The 18,917-nt window shown below is 41.7% G+C and overlaps 1 protein-coding gene across 3 annotated transcripts in view; it reads left to right on the top strand.

Moving 5' to 3' along the window:
• The window catches only part of LARGE1 (LARGE xylosyl- and glucuronyltransferase 1), a 303,034-nt gene that overhangs the window by 131,981 nt on the left and 152,136 nt on the right, over positions 1 to 18,917 (top strand). For all 3 annotated transcript variants that reach the window (XM_042791992.1, XM_042791993.1, XM_042791991.1), the window contains 2 exons: positions 9,755 to 10,056; positions 17,357 to 17,439. In XM_042791992.1, coding sequence (XP_042647926.1) covers positions 9,755 to 10,056; positions 17,357 to 17,439 — 385 coding nt within the window. The remainder of the gene's footprint in view (positions 1 to 9,754; positions 10,057 to 17,356; positions 17,440 to 18,917) is intronic.

The following is an 18,917-nucleotide window of genomic DNA, read 5'->3' as shown; positions in this document are numbered from 1 at the left end:
AAAAAACACTGTAAAATGCTGTATTTTAGACTTTTCCCTTCCTATCTCTTCCACAGTGTTTTACTGAGCTGGAGCCAACACAGAAGAGTTTCAGTCTTTTATATCCCACTGCCATGAATGATCGTCACAGTACTGTGTACAGCTGCAGGGACGCGTTTGGGCACATGCCTTACCTTAGAGAGCTGTGATGGCTGCCTGCTGTTGATTATGTATTCACTGTATCAGGGCCTCAGAAGTTACCTTAACACCAAGCTCACACCTGAACATAGAGAAATCTCTTGGCATAAGATATCCAAATGGTTAATGAAAAAAGAGATGCAGCTCCTCCATAGGAAATCTTCAGATTAACAGATCCCATTGTCTTCCCTCCCACTCCTACTGTACACCAGGGAAATTCAGCTGGCTACAAATACTTACCCTGCAGATATCATTCATATGCCTTTTCCTAAGTGTGCTTTATTATTCACATCACACTCCTACAGTCCCTCCGCAACTTCCCTTCTAATTATTCCCTGCTTGCCCATTCCTATGAATAGCCAGTGGCATTCACCCACATTTTGCTGTTTAAGGCAGTTAGTAGTCCATCCTACTATGAATTGGATTTCTCGTTTTCCAGGAGGTGCCACAATTTATTTAAATTCACTCCGAAGATTTATAATTGAGTTGCAGAAGGTTTCAGCTTTGAGGCACAGACACCCACTAGACAGTGGTTTGTCTCTGCCCCCCATGGTGGAGGTGATGGAGGAGAACGCTTCAGGGCAGAGGCAATCAGGCTAGCTCAAGCCAGCTCCACTGACTGCTTAAACAGAGTTGGATGCTTTGCACTGCACGAGGTAAGAGGAGTTGCGTGGCTTTTTGGGTCAGCTAAGATGCGGGAATGGTGACCTCTGACTGAAGAGTGATAATGTCTGCAGCTGATCTAAAAGGGGTCATTTATTTGTGCCCCCAAGCGACACAAATAGTCAAGTACCCCGTGTGACACAAAGTGCTAGTTGTGATGGAGTTGTTCATGACAAAAAGTCAGTGCTAAGTGATGGCTGGCCGGTTGCTCTGTACAGAAGTGCTTCTGCCAAAATACTGTAGGCAGCACCTCCGAGCCCAGGTAAGTGTGGTCAAGGACAGAAGGGGTGTTAACCCTCTGTTCTCTGCAGAGCACTGTTGTAGGAGTTCTCCCTGCAATGACCATTTGGTGTCTGAACATTTGAGTCTTCCGAGCTGTCACATTGGCAGCCTTTACCTGCATGCAAGGCTTTTGAAAAAAAAGAGAATATCCCTCTAGCCTTGTGGAGAAAGAGCTTCCTTTTCTCCTCTTTCTCTCCTCCTTCCCCAACTGCTACAGAAGTGATTTGCCAAAAAATCAGCATCTTTACAAGAGTGGGGCTTGGAGAAAATAACAATTCATCAAGAGCACAGATGGCTTATTTAGAATCTAATAGGTATTAAAACATTATTTTTCCCAAGCTTTACTCCTGGTATTGATAAAGTGTTATCTTTGCCAAGTTCCCCTCTTGATAACGTTATCTTTGTCAAGCCAAGTCCCTGATAAAATCTTATTTTCACTCAGTGCTTACTCTGATAAGACATTATTTTCTTACATCTCCACTTGTAGTGGAAAAGGGAAAACATTCTTTTTGGTCCTTTTCTTGGAGAGGCATATATTTTGCCAAGGCAATGGAAAGCAGGGAAAAAGAAGAATGAGAAGACAACAGAAGAAAAAAAAAAAAAGTAATTGTATTCTAGACAAGGAAAGGGACAAATAATTTTAAAACTCGTGGGCTCTTTTTTAAAATTTGCTAATAAGCTACCATTCATAACATTAGCTAATAAGCTAATATTTCAGTTGAAAAAAACAAACTATTAAAAAGAAACACAACCATTTTCAGGAAAGATGGATGGTATGTTTAGATTTTCTTTCCCTCTTTCTTCCTGCATTCTGTTGCTACATGCTTTTTCTTTACCTAGAGTCTTTTACTGTTTACCATCCCTGTTATCCCTGTTGGAAGTACCAGAATTACATTCACTCAGTCGGCACATAAACAGCTCTCTGCAGCTACGCAACACGATGCCGTCGTTGACGATACAACTGCTAAGCCTTTCCGAGACACAACCCCTTCCTCATTTTATGTGCAAAGCAAATGCAGCAATGAGGTGAGTGGTTCATGCACCACTCCATTTAGTTAATTAAAGAGACTGGAAGGTGTGTCATGAACTACTCGGGGGGCGTAGAAAGAAAAGGGACAGCTTTGTAGTTTATGAAGTTGAATCTGCCCTGGAAAATTGTTGCTGTCTCTACCACTGAGTTCATTACATAATGTACATAAAACAAAGATATTACAAGTGACTGCTCACTACATTTTTTCCCATTTTCTGGATTTCCAGCTTTCTTGCATTACAGAAATGTATACTGTTGCATATGCAGGTCATGAGGTCTGTCCTCTGAACAAAATGAAGTGCAGAAAAGGTGCTTATTTTTTGAAAAATTACATCAGAACCATCTAAATTTTGCATCCAAAACTAGTATTTTCTTTTGGCATTAATTGCACCAAACTTCTCTGCACTGTCCTTAGAGGGGGGCTGATAGAATTACCTTTCCCTCAAATAACTTCAAAAAATAAGTCATAATCCCTGTGCTGCATTCAAGTATTATAGTGATGAGCATCATAGGCTAATGAGGGAACATGTAAGTCTTTTTTGCAGAGCAGGGTATGCGTAGGCACAAACTGAATGAGCTTAAACAAGCTACTGAACAGCTGTGAGCACCATCTATCTTGTGCACACAGTGATGCCAAGGTTCTTTGGAAGTAAACTGGTGACCATGCAATTAATGATCTGGTCGTCAGGCACAGGGGAATGACAGCAGAGATTGGACAGGAGACCATCATTCGCACAGTTCCAAACTTTGGAGTGTTTCACTTCTGTGGTGGATTGACCTTGGCTGGATGCCAGGTGCCTACCAAGCCACTCTATCCCTCCTCATCCTCAGCTGGACAGAGGAGAGAAAATATAACAAAAAGCTCACGGGTCGAGATAAGGGAGATCACTCACCAATTACCATCACGTGCAAAACAGCCTCAACCCAGGAAAATTAACCGCATTTATTGTCAGTCAAATCAGGATAGGGTAATGAGAAATAAAACCAAATCTTAAAACACCTTCCCCCCACCCCTCACTTTTTTCTGGGCTCAATTTTGTTCCTGATTTTCTCTACATCCTCCCACTGAGCAACACAGAGAGATGGGGAATAGAGATTGTGGTCAAATCATCACACATCTCTGCCTCTCCTTCCTCCTCATGCCCTTCCCCTGCTGCACCATGGGGTCCCTCCCATGGCAGCCAGTCCTCCGTGAAATTCTCCAGCGTGGGTCCTTCCCATGGGTTTGCAGTTCTTCACGAGCTGCTTCAGTGTGTGTCCCTTCCACGGAGTGCAGTCCTGCAGGAAGGGACTGCTCCAGCTTGGGTGCCCCATGTAGTCACAAGGCCTGACAGCAAACCTGCTCCAGCGCGGGCTTCCCGTGGGGTCACAGCCTCCTTTGGGCACATCCACTTGCTCTGGTGTGGGGTCCTCCACGGGCTGCAGGTGGGTAACTGCTCCTCTGTGGACCTCCGTGGGCTGTGGGGGCACAGCCTGCCTCACCATGGTTTTCACCACGGGCTGCAGGGGAATCTCTGCTCCAGTGCCCGGAGCACCTCCTCCCCCTCCTCTTCACTGACCCTGGTGTCTGCTTGTGTTCCTCTCTTCTGGCTGTTGTTGTGCAGCATTTTTTTTCTCTATTTGAATACGTTATTGCAGAGGCACTACCACTATCACTGATGGTCTCAGCCTTGGCCAGCAGTGGGTCCGTCTTGGAGCCGCCTGGCACTGGCTCTGTTGGACATGGGGGAAGCCTCTAGCAGCTCCTCACAGAAGCCAGCCCTGTAGCCCCTCCACTACCAAAACCTTGCCATGGAAACCACAATACACTTTCCAAATCCGATGTTCTGTGGGTGTAGGGGTTTTGTGTATGATATGTTTAATTTCCAAATCCACTGATTGTAGGGGGCTATTTTGTTCAAGGAGAGGATAGTGGGAGGGGATGTCCCGGTATATGAGCTACAGGCAATAATGTGATGCTTTAAGTATGATAATCCTGCAGTGGAATTGGATGGTTCAGGTTCAATAAAACATGATAGCATGTGCTTAAGTACCATTAACAGCAGTGGAAATGAACACAGATTTAGCACTTAAAGGACATGCTGAAGTGCCTAAGTGCAATTACTATTACGTAAATCCAAGGCTGATGGTTGATTGGCATCTTGTGTGGAAACAGTCTCTTCTTACCAATGAGCATGTAATTTATCATGTTTTCCATGCCAAATCGCAAGAAGGGTTTGTGCTTAATACTGATGGGGGCAGCTTTTCTGTCAGAGCTGAGGAAACTTGTTTGGGCAGTATGGAGAGTCTGGGTTGTCATTTCTTGCACTGTCTCTGTCTAGTGGACATCAGCCTTCAGGGTTCTTACTGTGACATCTTTTAATGGCGCGACTTTCTACCACTGAAAATTGGAAGCATAAGCTCGTAATTGCCTCATGTCACGTTAGAATGAAGAAGTTCTGTGTCCGCAAATCTGGAGTAAATTGCTTAGACTATATTTCACTATTAAGGTAGTTATTTGGTCAAGGTTTTCTACTTCCAGCCAAGATCACACTGCAGTGCTTCACAAAAAGGCATCAGAAAAAAAAAATACCTTGGTGAGTGTGAGAATAGGTGCCTTGGGATGCCTTAGCACCTACTCATGGAGGCATATATCTTAAAGTACCAAACTGCTAACAAAAGGGACTTCATTCGTAGCTGCCCATATAACTAATACCTACTAGAGCATCCAGCTGAGCAGAAGTGCATAGAGTACTAAGGTGTTAGATGATTAAAGCTGAGCTAGTGCTCCACAATAAAAGGGACAGTTTAGCTGCTTGTGCAGAGCTTTTATTTCTCCATGGTCATGACTCCAGTCTTCTTATTTTTCTTTTCCCTTAGGGTCCATGCAGTTCTCCACAATGGTCTTTATGGGAAAAAAAAATAAAAATTGTGGAATGAACTTCAGATGATTTTGCTCGTGGCCTTAACGGGAGGAAGTTCATGAGGCTAGTTGCCTGCTATCCCAGTTCTTTCTGCAGTATGTTGCCTTTTGGTTAAAATTGTTATACTGCTAGTCGACAAAGGGTGCACTGATAATATGAATTTTCAAATGCGAACAAATGTGAAATGGGGGAGTGTTATTTTCTTCTATATGTAGTCAGACTGAAGCATTATCTGTGAGCAGCATAACTTCCTCTTATCTCAGAGGGAGCCTAGAGTTCACTGTCATCAGTTAATTCATTATAAAGGCATTACACACTATTAGGGGGTGAATAATAGCTAAAACACATAGAAACCTCTAGACCTTGTAAAGATGCCAAAAAAAACAATGTAGTTTGCACTTAAGATTACAAAAGAAATGTGAAAAATTAAGGAAAAAAATCCCACAACATGCTACATAAATTTGCCTGCCTCGCTTAGTTCCTAACAAAATTTTAAGCATTTGAGTTCAGATCAGGGTCATCTGAGAAACTCAAGATCCCTGCTTCTGCACTTGCCTTCTCGTCTGAATCAAAGTGACTTTTTCTTTCCTGAACATTGTTTCTTTCTCCCTTATCCAGCCCAGCAGTTAATCTTCGGCCAAAGTTTGTTTTCTCTGTGGCTCTCCCCCCAGCAAGCTTCCTACGTCGCTGGGTCCTTTTCAGGCCTGTCACCTCTCCAAGTCTGGAAACTACAGAACCAGGAACTTGGAGTTAATGCCTGTTCTTTAGGTTTTCTATGTAAGAAAATTCCACTGCTTCGGTCCCTCTCCTTTCAAATAAACTATGCTGTATTGCTTTCTATAGGCTTTATTTCTTCCAGTGTCATAAATTGCTCAGCTTAAGTAAGGTTTAGTGACACCTCTTGCCTTAAATACAGGTGACTCCACACATGCAGAAGCATTCAATAATCCATAGAATTCATAACTTGCATATTGTCAAGTTTCCTTAATCGTAGGACCTACTGTGATGATAAGTCATTGACTGCTGTCAGCCATGAAATAATTACTCAGTTTTGTGTTTGGATTTTGTTTTGTGGGCAGTGGAATTTTGTAGGTAATTTTTATTTCTTTGGTACAGTTGTATTAGCACAAAAAGTCTGAAGTAAAAAGCTTGATACAGATAGAAGAAGAAAAAAAATCTGAGACTGCCAAGGCTCAAAAATAGAGAGATAACCCCAAATGAAGAATAAAAAATAATAGCTTTATTATTATTTATTGCACCATTCAGAAGTGCACTGCTTGCTTCAGAGCACAGCAATGTTTCTTGCAGTGATCCCTAGGAGATCTTTTGTCCCAAAGTCATACAGACCTCGTTATGTGTTACGTTATTTTATTTTGATTTAGATTAGATAAAAAGTGTCTAGACATCAGCTCAGAGCACTCTTCCAGTTACGTAAAGCTGTAAAACTCAAGTGCAGTGTAATCAGTTTAACTCTTCTGCCAAGCAGCACACACAGTCAATCAAGTATTAGTAGTCCCTTACATTAGTCTACTTACTCCTTCTTCAAAGATGAGGTGAAACACAGAGTTCTTTCATTGCCTTGAAAACTGCTAGGAAGCAGATCAGGGTAGCATATGTTGGTGTTTACCTACTAGGCAGTAGTTCCCAAGAGGCATTCTGCCATGTCTGTAGGTTCACTGAAGTAAAAATATCTTCATGTGTCCAGTCTGGCAATAGGACTGAGTCAAACAGTACCCAGCCCCAAGTCTTGCCAACCTCCGGTGTGTAAAAATTGTGAGCTAGACCACCTTTATGACAAAAATTATTTGATTGCTCAATCTTGAGATCAAACTCCGTTCACTTTTGACTTTATACTTTTATTTCAAACTGGTCCTGGAACAGTCACATTATGCTTTGCATCAGGGAGTTGGAGTGTTACGAATACATCAAATACATCAAGATACACCTGACAATAATCAGCAATGTTAGTAACAAGACATGACTTGTCCAGCTCTATGAACTCTGAGGAGATCATGCCAAAAAATGTCTTGGGCTTAGCACTTTGTAGCAAAACATGGATAATTTTTACAGTAAATCAGTACATTTCAACTAGTTTCATACTTCAGATCAAGATGCTAGCTGGTTGTATAATTTCTGACATGATTTTCTTACTGCCCTTTACATACCAGCAGGTATAGGTACTACTGAGAAAACAGTAGTGGAGTTTACTGGCATTTAAAGCTAAAGCTGCATGAACACTGAGCTGGTCTCATCAGCTGCTGCAACTTCCAGTCCGAGGCAGTGAGGTGATATTTTCTTTCAGTTCCTTTCTCAGACTATGCCGCTTCTTTTAAATACTGTGTACATACAGTTCAGCTGCTCTTATGAATATAGCTACAATTGTTCAGATATACAAAATGGTAACTTCTTTGTTAATTTTTAATTTTTGCAAAGCAACATCTATGACCTATTGATTTATGTCCATAGAATAGCTGAAGAGATGCCTAATTGTGAGATTTTGATGAATGTTGTTCTGAGATTTACTTCCATATCTTGCTACCTTTTCTGGCCATTATTTGAAAAGGTAGCAGAATCCAGTGACAAGAATAGGAAGAGATAAGTAACATCTCTGTCATACTGGATAGTCACCAAGTAGGGAGTTATGATTGCCAGTGAAGTTGAAGTCTTTGGCCAGATTTGCACGGTAATTGCGTGTCTGATGATAACACAGGTTGGTTGTTGTGTGGGTGAGTAGGGGTGCTGTTTTTCTTTCTATCTGAGAGTGTCTACACAATACACTCTTGCTCTCCAGTAATAGGAATGCAATATAATCACATCTAAATGAGTTTTAGTCTTCCTGGCTGGGGTATCATCAGGTGAGAAATAACATAATTTCAGTTGCTCCCAAGCTGGATGGAGAAAGATAACTCAGTATTTTATTGCAATTCTAATTGTAGCATCGCTCTGTCCTTAACACTGATATTTCTCTATTGTCACACCCCTGTTTTTCAGGCTTTTCAAATCTGTCATTTAATTTTTAATAACTATTTTCTTGAGCATTCAAGTTCCAAAATATCAGTACCCAAACTTCAGAATCTATCTTGAGACATTTTTCAAGCTCAGATCTATCCATACGTTTTGCTAATGGTAAAAATAATAAATTTAAAAATAATAGAAAATTTTTGCAGGAGATAGTCTGCAAGCAAATGCAAGATACTCTATCCAAATGGTATATTAAAACCAGGATAGCTATTTATATAAATAGCAGGAAGTACGTACACGTGTATAACTCAACAATGGAAATCAGAATTGAAGTTTTGATTTCTATATCTGTTTTTTCATGAACTCAGTTTAGAGGACTGCTCACCATTCATGTAAATATGAAACAATGGAATAGAACAAGTAATGAGCAGGTCTTTATAGCAGGGAGATGGTTTTGAGTCGGAGGGTGAGAAATGTACTTGTTAAGGAGAATTGCTAAACAATAACTGCATGATTTCGATTTTCTAAACCACTCAAGCTAGTATTTGTTTAATAAAGCTGAAGGGACTCTCTGCATTGGAAAAAATATTAAATAGCAAACATTTTTTTAATACATGCAGGGAGAAAGTTATTTCAGAGAAATACCTTAGTATAAAATACATATCTTAACTGTAAAGGAATGTCTTGCTTATTATGACACTGGATAACTCTCTGTCTTTCACTTTGTTTCAATTTTATTTCAATTGAATACTTTTGAACAGTAGTTTAGTTTGAATTTTTTTTACCACCTTTCAAGCTTTTGTACTCTGTGCGCGCGCGCGTGTGTGTGTATATATATATAGCTTTAATAAAATTATGCGAAAATATGCCTCATTTGAAAACACATCAGCTGCATCCCTGTTTCCTCAATTAAAATTGGGTAGCAATAATATACTGGGAAGTGATGGTAGAATGTGTTGCACTTGTCTTTGGTTATGGACCTTGGTTTCAGGTTAATTTATCTTTTTTATACTTTATATCTAGCTCACTTTTAATGCTGTTTTTAACAAATAAGATACCTTTTGAAAATGTGAAACTGAAGTGTTTCATATTTCTGGAATATAACTTTTCAGCTAGAGGTGTTGAGCTGAACCATTTTGCTTTTTTTCAAAATTCCCTTGTTGTGTTTCTCAGCCAAAATACTTTCCAGAATTTGACCCACATGTGTATTGAATGTGTCTGTCCTTCTGAACCTCTTATTTCTCAGCAAGCACATAATGCTGTGTTGCTCAATAAAAACCATCTGCTCCTCACATGTGAATCAGCTGGGGCTACTGTTTGGCACAAAAAGATAACCAAAATGCTGTAGCTTGACTGTGGAGGAAGTGGGGAACAGGAAAATTATTTTGTCTTGCATATATTTCTAAAATATCTTTAGCTGTATATTAATTGTCTTTGAATTAAATCCTTCTGTTCTTGGCTGTCTTTCCAGGCTACAGACTGGCAGGCAGCCCTATCCAGAACAAAAGAAACACATGCTTGTATTTTAACGTGGTTTTAAGACTAGTAGGGCCTGTAGCTCATAGAACTTCAGCATCTGCCTAAGTTTACCGTGCACTTACGCGTTGCCTTGAAGTGCCAAGTCCGTGTAAGACGTGTCTGTATTTGAAACACCTCCCTGCCTCACGGTGCCGACGTTAAAGGAGAACGCGGCTCGAAGCGTGTCCTGACAGAAGTGTTTCGTTTCCTTCTCTTGCAGATGGGAAGCCGGTGTCACTGTCTCCGCTTGAATCCCAGCCCCACAGTCCCCGGTACGCGGCGTCGAGCCAGCGGGAGAGGGAGAGCTTGGAGGTCCGCATGCGGGAGGTGGAGGAGGAGAACCGCGTGCTTCGCAGGCAGCTCAGCCTGGCGCAGAGCCGCAGCCCCCCGCGCCACCGCGGCAATCACTCCAAAACCTACTCCATGGAAGAGGGGACGGGCGACAGCGAGAGCCTGCGGGCTGGCATCGTGGCGGGAAACAGCTCCGAGTGCGGGCAGCAACCAGCGGTGGAGAAATGTGAGGTAAATAAGCGAAAGGCGCCTGCCAGAAACAAAGCTTGATGGATTTGATCTTCTAAGGACGTTGCAGATCCCTATCTCCTTCCCCTTGAAACTTTCTGCTCAGAAACCAGCCTCGTAAAGGGCTATGGGGTGCAACTTTTTAGATGATTTTTAATTATTCTTTTCCAAAACCTTAAAACACTTAATCATCTGTATCCCGTTTGAGTTATTATTTGATCAGAGTTTTCTGTCTTTTTCATTCTTGTGTCCCCAAACCTGGTGTAAAACTCAAAGCCTTGTTCCAAGCTGACTTCAGTACAGCCGTGCTGATAAAGACCTGTGGCAAACTGACCCCGTGTGTTTCTAAATTAAATGAAAGCGTCACAGTGCTTTGAAAAGCGTTATTCCTCTCTTCGTGCATCTGTACTGGAACAGTTCAGGGTTTACCATTAATTAAATTGTGGCTTATGGAGCCAGCCTGTGCTTTTGGGTCACTTTCAGGCGTGTATCTGGATGCTACTGTGGAACCACCTGCTTTGTTTGAGCTGTGCACAAGTGGTGTGCTTAGCTGCAGGGAACAGGAGATCTGTTTCTAAGAAGGTTTTGTGGGGGTCGTTTTGATTTGGTTTCCCCCATTTTATGCCAGTAGTTTTGTGGATGTCATCCAGCTATTTGGTTGTCAGATATTTGAATGATGACAGTTCCAAATACAGATAGATCCAAAACAGAAGGTCTTGCTTAAAGGCCTTGTGCCAATCCCAGCTGGTGGATGTACCAAAAATAGCTTCCTCCATTTATTTCTACAAAGAGGGTAATACCGTATCACCTTTTATCTTGCTTCTTGCCACTGGGAAGATAAAAGTTGAAAGAAAAGAAGTGGAAGAGAAAAAGAACTCCTAATTATCTCTCCAGATAAAGTCTATTTAATGAGCAAATACCAAATATCGTTTAAAAATGAATTAATTGCTTTCCAGTTGGACATCTTCGTCCGTCAGTATGGAAAAAAGGAACCGACGTTATTTAAGGAGAGGAAAAAGGAGGAGTCTGTTTTTCATTTTCCCTCCTTCTGATAATGAGGGTCTGATTTTCCTCCCTTTGAGCATTTTGGCATTTCTTTTAATAAGGGAAGGGAAGGTTCAGACCATCAATAAACAAACCTCACTTCTCCCTTATTATCATGCCAAGGACTGATGAGCTGAATCTCAGTTCTTGGTTGTTCAATGTACCAACCAATTTGGAACACAAAAATAGCAGCTTAAAGGAGGAGTAGTTTAAGTGGCCTTTCAGTTTATAATATGTTTTGCCAATAAATTTACTTGCTCAGTGGGGTTTAGCATTGTGCTGAAGGCAATGGTTATATAAAATACAACACCTCTCTTTATTTGCCATCCCCCTATCTCACCACACACAATTTTGATAACGAAATAGCTTTTTCTTCTTTTTCTTAAGGAATTCACCAAGTAATTCAGTAACAGCAATAGAAGTTAAAATTAAACTTCCTTATTATCAGATTTGCCAGGGGTCTCATCGTTTATCCTATTACTGTAGATTTGGGTTCCATTTTTGTGTGAGTGGTATCTTGACTCCATTCACCCTCTCTTTTCAGTGTTTCAGAGGTGTAAACTAAATATTTTTTAGCCTCTGAGCCTGGAATATATCACAGCAAGTCAGCCACTTGGGTTGTTGGACAAGGGTCCTGAGAAAAAGGCTAGGGGTCTGGGGGAAATTAATAGAGCTAGGAGTAGGTTGTTTATTTCATTGAGTAAGTTCTTTGAGATTTACTGAAGCTAATATTTCAGAATCTGATTTTTGATTGTCTTTAGTGATGATTAAAATATTTGAAAATGCAGTTACAATAAATCTCTGAGAAAGCATAATCTGTGTAATGATATTTGTGATCTGTATCAAACAGCAGTGGGTTTGTTGCATTCCAGGCACCACTTCCTACTCTGTTACATCACAGGATAGCTTCTCTGATACTATAAAATGTACCAGCAGTATATTGCAAGAAAAAATCAGAGTTCCAACCAAGGGCCTTCTCGCTGGAGGGAACAGATCCCTGTCATGCCTTCCCAGTAGGAGAAAATTTTAACACAGACCTTGGAAATATGAGTAGTCCTTACAGAGATGTAGGCACAAATAACAGGCTTCAGAAGAAGAGCATAATGCTGATGGAAGCTAACAGAATTATATGATTCTTTCTTACAGTGTTACCCCAGTATCTTTCCAGCTTCTGCCTTCATAAACTGGTCATTTAGTTTGAATTAAGTGTGTATTTATAAATATTTTTTAACAGACAAACCCAAGACGAGATCTTATATTAGGAAATGGTTAATTAGCAGTATATCATTTAGTAGGTTAGCAAAATACTTAAAGTTTGAAGCATTTTTACAGGTGTATTTGTATTGTTACTGTTCTCAACGGTGTTGCTCAATAGGGTTAAGTGTGTCAGGCTCCAGAGCCACAAAGAACAGGCCCCCACCAATTTAAGCACTGTTACAGAAGAAAAGCAGATGTTACTTGCCTCTGGGAATGATTTGTAGCATATTTACATTTTTGTAACATGCTTTTAATATCTCTTAATCACATTCAGTAATTTTTTTTGGAGGATTAAGTAACTGCAGTGGAAGTCTCGACTAGTATTACTGGAAAATTATTGAAGTATGAAATGCTTTACCAAAGATTATTTTTAGCTATAAGAACTAATTAGAGTTTGTTAAGCTCGTTATTTCACCATTCCAAAAAGTAGCCTGAGGAAGAAAAGAAATAGCATCTGTTTACCTAGGCACCTTATACTCATCAGTATGAGATCTGAGGCCCAGTTCTTCATGTGGTTTTGGATACTTTCTTGCTATTAATATTACTCCGGAATGGACTTACATGAAATAATGCTTTCAGAAACAGTTTTTCCTGGTCTATGGTGGCTAAAGTAATGGTTTCTAAACTATGTTAAAATGCACCTTGGTATTATTTAAACTCTCTTTTCTTAAAGTAGCTTAACTTCCTTAAATGCCTTGAAGTACCTGGGCCTGAGTGCTCCCTAAACTATTTGAAATAAAAAATAGTACTCTTTGTGTCCCTGATCCCCAACCTGTAGGAAGAACATCATGATTAACTTCCACAGTGTTTTGATTACCTATCATATCTCTATGTATAAACGGAGGAAGAATTCATTGAGTTTGGAAAGCAAGATGTATCATCATTTAATCTGTTGCCGCAATGAGTTCCATTGTCTAAAAGCATCTCCAGCGAATAGCCTGTGTCCAGAATTCTTGCAACACCTATTAGTGATGAACATGTCTGTCACTCAGTTGAAAAAGAGTGCTGTAAGAGGATGGACACTTTCAAGGAGCTCAGTTTAGTCCCACAGTAACTTCTCAATATCAAGGCTAGAGTTTGACAACTAGAATTATCGCAGGTTGTAAACAGTGAAGAGCAAGTGTAGCATGCTGAGCCCTGGTGTGAAATGTTTGGAGGGACACGTTGAACCAAGAAGACAGGCTGCCACATGTTGTGGAAGTTGGAGCATTCTTTACCTATGTGGCTTCACTCCTAGGTGTTAGCTGCAGTCATCAAGACCAGATCTAGTGAGATGGGCGTGCAATCTTCCAGCCATCTACAGATGGAAAATTAGGAGTTTGAGAGAGCTGTGATGCTGCTGACCAATTTCACAATTTATGACCTGATGCTTACAGTAGGGCGCTCAGGAGGAAGCAAGTTCTTTGAAGTGCCTCCTTCTTCCAGCCACTATTGCCCTGTCTTGCCAGGATTTGGCTACAGCCAGCTGTTCTCTAGCCAAACATGTATTTGGAACAAGCAGGGAGAAAACTAGAAATAAATCTTTTTCCGTTAGGATGTAAACATATGTAGTGTTGTGGTTTAGGCCTGATTGACAGCCAACCACAATGCAGCACCTCTCTCTCCCTTCCCCTCCGGCAATGAGAAGGGACAGAGAGCCAGGCTTGGGGTTCGAGATAGGACTGGGATGGGGAAAAATCCCCCTTTTATGATCACGAGCAAAAGGCAGACTTGTTAGGGGCAGAAAAAAAGAACATACATTTATTACAGACACTAACAACACATAACAGAGTAGGACAGTGAGAAGCATTGCCACATCTTGAGAACACCTTCCCCCCACCCCTCCCTTCTTCCCGGGCTCAGCTCTGCTCCCGATATCTCTACCTCCTCCCCCAGTGGCGCAGGGGCAGGGAATGGGGGATGCAGTCAGCTCTGCCACTTCCTTCATCTTCGGTGAGGTGAGTGTCCGAAACTTGTTCCTCCTGCTCCATCGTGGTCCCCCTCTCACAGGAGACAGTCCTCCACAAACTTTCTCCAGCTGGAGTCCCTCCCATGGGCCGCAGCATTCCCCACACTGCTCCATCATGGGTCACCAACTTCCTCCGACTGGATTCTCTCCCACGGCTGCAGCCCTTCCCGAGCTGCTCTGGCGTGGGACTCCCCCAAGTGCTGCAATCCTCCCAGTGCTGAATTACAGCAGCGGGGCTGCCTTTTCCCATGAGAATCCGGCCTTCTTCGGGCACAGCACCTTGACCAATCAGGCGGAAGCCACAGCCCATAAATTAATGTCTGCTCCACCGTAGATCTCCATGGGTGGCGGGGGGGGCCGCCCTGCCGTCTCCCCACAGGATACAGGGGGGTCTCTGCTCCGGCACACCTCCCCCCTCCTTTCTCCCTCCGTTCCTCCACTGACCTTGGTGTTCACGCAGCTGCAGCAACTCCTCCTCACCAGTCCCACTGCCCGTCACCACGTCCCTTCTTAAATACGTTATCGCAGAGGCGCAGCCGATTGGCTCAGTTTTGGTGCAGAGGTGGAGCTGACGTGGAGCTGGGGGATCATCGAGAAGCTTCTCACAGGGGGCTGCCCCTACAGCCCCCTCCCCTGCCACCAAAAAACTCCACCACTCACTCAACCCAGGACATGTAGACAGTTAAGGTCGATGACCTCATGTTGACTTACCTGTTTTCCCACTGACTTTGTTTAACAGTTAAACGATGAGAGAGAGGAAAATGAATCAAAAAAAGGAGAGAAACAGACTGAGTCTTGCAGCATGCTGTGGGCAAAAACTTCGGAAAAAAAGAACTAAGTTTATATTCTCTTTGAGGATTATTGCTTTTTTCAATAGCTGATTGCAGTCTGGAATAGAAGTGGTACGTAGTATCAAACGCCGCAGAGAGGCTGAGCAGAAGGTATATGGATGCCTGTGTCTCTGAACTGGAGAAGGACATTCAGAAGAGCAGCAAGTGCTGTCTTCTCACTGTGCCCTGGCTGAAACAGCATGCAAGACAACAGTACCTGCTAGAAGACAGTGAGGAAAGCATGCTTTTAATTTTGAAGCAAACTGATTTAGGAAAAGGAGAACAGATGTGGAAAAGTCCTTGACAGAATAAATTCTGATTTTGAGGGGAGTTGTAAAGTGGAGAGAGAAGCTGTGAGGAGAGCTTTTCTGGAAAGTAGAGGTTGTATAAATTTATGTTGACAGTGATACGACAGTACTATTCTGTCAAAATCCATAAAATGTTTGTGTCTGGTTCAGTATCTTCAGGTGGAGTGTTTAAAGCAGGCATGAAACTGTTCCCAGTTAATTTGATTTTAATTGGCACTGAAGGGAAGGATATTAGGTATTCCAAAAGCCAGAGAAAGACCAGGTGGCAGTCGGAGAGGAGGGAGTGCATACAGTGTCAGGAATCTGTGCGCTCCCAAGAACCCATACCCATAAGTATCATACAAACCACTGCTGCAATAAAAATTGTTAATAAACAGCCTCTGTTCTCCCCGATTGTTATCGCAAGAGAGAAACACAGTCAATTTTTGCAAAGTGCTGAGCATGCTCAACTTCCATTGCCTTTAACATAAATTTAAAGTGCTGAATACCTCACAGAAAATGTGCAGCAGTATCTTTTCTTTCTCATACCTCTCTGGACAGGCAGTTGCCTTATTAATTCAAGTCCTCTTCAAACCTGATCTTCAGTGTGCCTCAGCTTGTAAGGCACACTAGGGCTGGAGGCAGCTGCGATGTTCGTACAGGGGTTGCACAGTGGCACAGCCACTTGGCAATTACAGGATTCAAATTGTGCCCTGTACCAGGCGATGTTAATGCAGGGGGCTATGGACTCTTCAGATGTGCCCAACACATGCCACCTCTTGTGTAAATCTGCTTCTGTTACAAGCCAGACTTCAGGAATCTATGACTATGTGAGGAGGCAGAATTCCTCATTTGTTCTCTGCGTTGTGGGCTTTCTGTGGAAAATGAGAGCTGCGTGTGTGAGAAACCAGCTAACCAGGCTTCAAATGGAAGCCAAATGAGGGTTTCCTGCAGTTTCACAGCTGTGTCCCCAGTTGCAGCTTTGTGCTGCCAGCATGGTGAACTCTTCTTCATTTCTGTGACCGCTAAGAAACAGAAAAATACAGAAGCTGGAGTCAAAACTTGCTAAGATTAATTTTTCTTCATCCCAAGGGAATGGCAGTGGCTGGTTTTAAAACCAGAGAAGAGTAATTTAACAGCAGTTTTCAAATTATTACTTACTACCTTAACAATAATGACTAGGAGCACCTTCTTAGTTTTCCCTTTCCCCTTGAGGAGATGAATAAACCTCTGCCTCATATTAAGAGGGAGGTAAGAAGGCACAGAATAAGTGTTAATTTACCAAGGTGCTGGGGTGGGGAGAAGGGGTGTGTGTGGGGGGGTTGTATTTAACTTCACATTAGCACTGCCCGGTACAGCCCATACTGGTTGTCACCGGCAGGGAAGTGACCAACTGCCTTCACAGCTTGTGTCCTGTCCTGTCACTGGGATGCACCCAGCCCCTGGCAAACCAGTTGTCCCACTCATGCTCATCCTTCAGAGCTTGCTCTCCCTCCCCTTAGTAGCTGTCCCTAAGATGGAAATAATACAGCATTTCTAAGAGGATATGTGCTTCTAGTGATCAGGCATAATTTTAAACTTCAGAAGGTTAAAGTGTCTGCGTGTTTGCATACTCAGAAGTTGTGTGCTGCTACATGGGGGTGTGTGTACACACGCGCACACATATGCTCTTAGCTAATAAATGCAATTTTGTTCAGCCATCTGATGTAATTTAGGGATAGTAATGACTTTGGAATGGTGATGGTGTTATAACTCAATTAAGATGTTTTCAACAAACTGCCTCAAGTGGGCTGCAAACTGCTGAAAAACGCCCACTCAAACCTTTAACAATCGCCACACTAAATAATAGCACTGTCATGTATGTGCTCTCCTTAATGAATGATAGAACACAGGAGCAGGCTTTAATTTTTGTTCTTTTTGTTCTTGTTCTCCCACAGACCATTCACGTTGCCATCGTTTGTGCAGGGTACAATGCCAGTCGGGATGTTGTCACACTTGTCAAGTCTGTCTTATTTCACAGGTAAAGGTAGCTTTCTTTTCTTGTGTATTGTATATCTGATTATGGCTAAAGAAGCTCTTTCTACATTTATTCGCTTACTTCAAAAGGAAGTCAGGTTCCCTTCCCTGGTTGCTTTTTCTTTGGAAGGAAGGAAGCATGAAACATATGACCACTACAAATAGATTAACCTGTGCAAAGTTTTCTGCAGTGAATTAGAGGGATCGGATATTCACCTGCTATCTCTGTTGCTTTGCGGGAATAGGGACGGTATTTGTCTGCACTGTAAAGCATCTGCAGACTCCTGAATGTTGTAAAATAATAACAATAGTAATAACAGCACTGTATTCATTTAACCTATTTCTGGTATCAGTTTATGGCGCAGGTGTAGATGGTAATTTGAAAGCCCAACACTTAAATGCACACTGGTTACTTGATTATCCCAGCTTTTCATTTAGTTTTATTTCATTAAAGTCATATTATTTATTCTGGCTTTGGAAGGGCTACTTGCAGCCCCTCAGAAGGCTTTGCAACCTGGTTTTAGCACATGGAGCACAGTTAGATCCCCAAACTGAGAGGCATAAATGTACAGTGAAGACAAAATAACCAATTCCCTTAATAAACAGCAGCTCCAGAAAAAAGAGAAACATTAAAATAGAATACTAAAACAATTGTTAGGGCATGATTACTAAGACTGTGTGTGGGCATATGTGTATATCCCTCGTCCAGTTTAATAATGTCTCTCAAAGATGTTTTCCAACGGTGTTGCAGAAAGAGGATTAAAATAGAGAGGTGATCAGACTGTTTGACACAAACAGGACAAATAGGCTAATAAAACATGCTTAGAGTATAAAGAGTTTACTAAGGAGGTTGTTTCAATATGCTGCTTTATGTTGAATGATAATTTTATACCAAGGAGGATGACTCTTGTTCATGTCATGTGCTAATATCTTCTTATTGCTAGTTGGAGTGGAGCATTCCAGCTCCCCCACCTTGCTCCTTATGTTCCTCTTCTGGAACTGTCTTAGTAATCAGTCCCTTACAATGGTTTTAGTACACCGTTTTGTCTTTTACCCATTTTTTGTAAGCTTTGTAAAAAAAAATGTAAATGCTTGCCTTGTACGATGTGGAAAAAGACTCAGTAAACATTGTTTAAGAGACTGGCTGGAGTGAAGGTAGAGAGGGGAAATTCTCCAAAATATGAGAGCAGCTTTCACTATCAACACATAGCCTTTGCAAGTCTTTCCAGAAGTAGCATGTTCGTGTTGGATGAGGGCTAGGAGCAGAAAAACAATGCTAAAATAAACATAACAGAAGCAAAACAACAGTAAAAACCTGTATCATGCTCTGCTCAGAATTCTTCTGAATGTTAAAATCCTGTTAAATTTTAAAACTATATCTATTTCCAATTAGATGTCTGAATTATTCAGTGTAAACTGGCTTTATATTGCAAGGATGTGGGGCGTTTTGTCTATTTTGATTGTTGTTTCTAAGGGATTTCT

This window comes from Tyto alba, unplaced genomic scaffold, assembly GCF_018691265.1.
Source record: "Tyto alba isolate M040663 unplaced genomic scaffold, T.alba_DEE_v4.0 Super-Scaffold_2, whole genome shotgun sequence".
In the NCBI taxonomy this organism is placed as follows: Eukaryota; Metazoa; Chordata; class Aves; order Strigiformes; family Tytonidae; genus Tyto; species Tyto alba.
The sequence above is the reverse complement of the archived record's forward strand: the minus strand, read 5'-3'. Positions and strand labels throughout refer to the sequence as shown.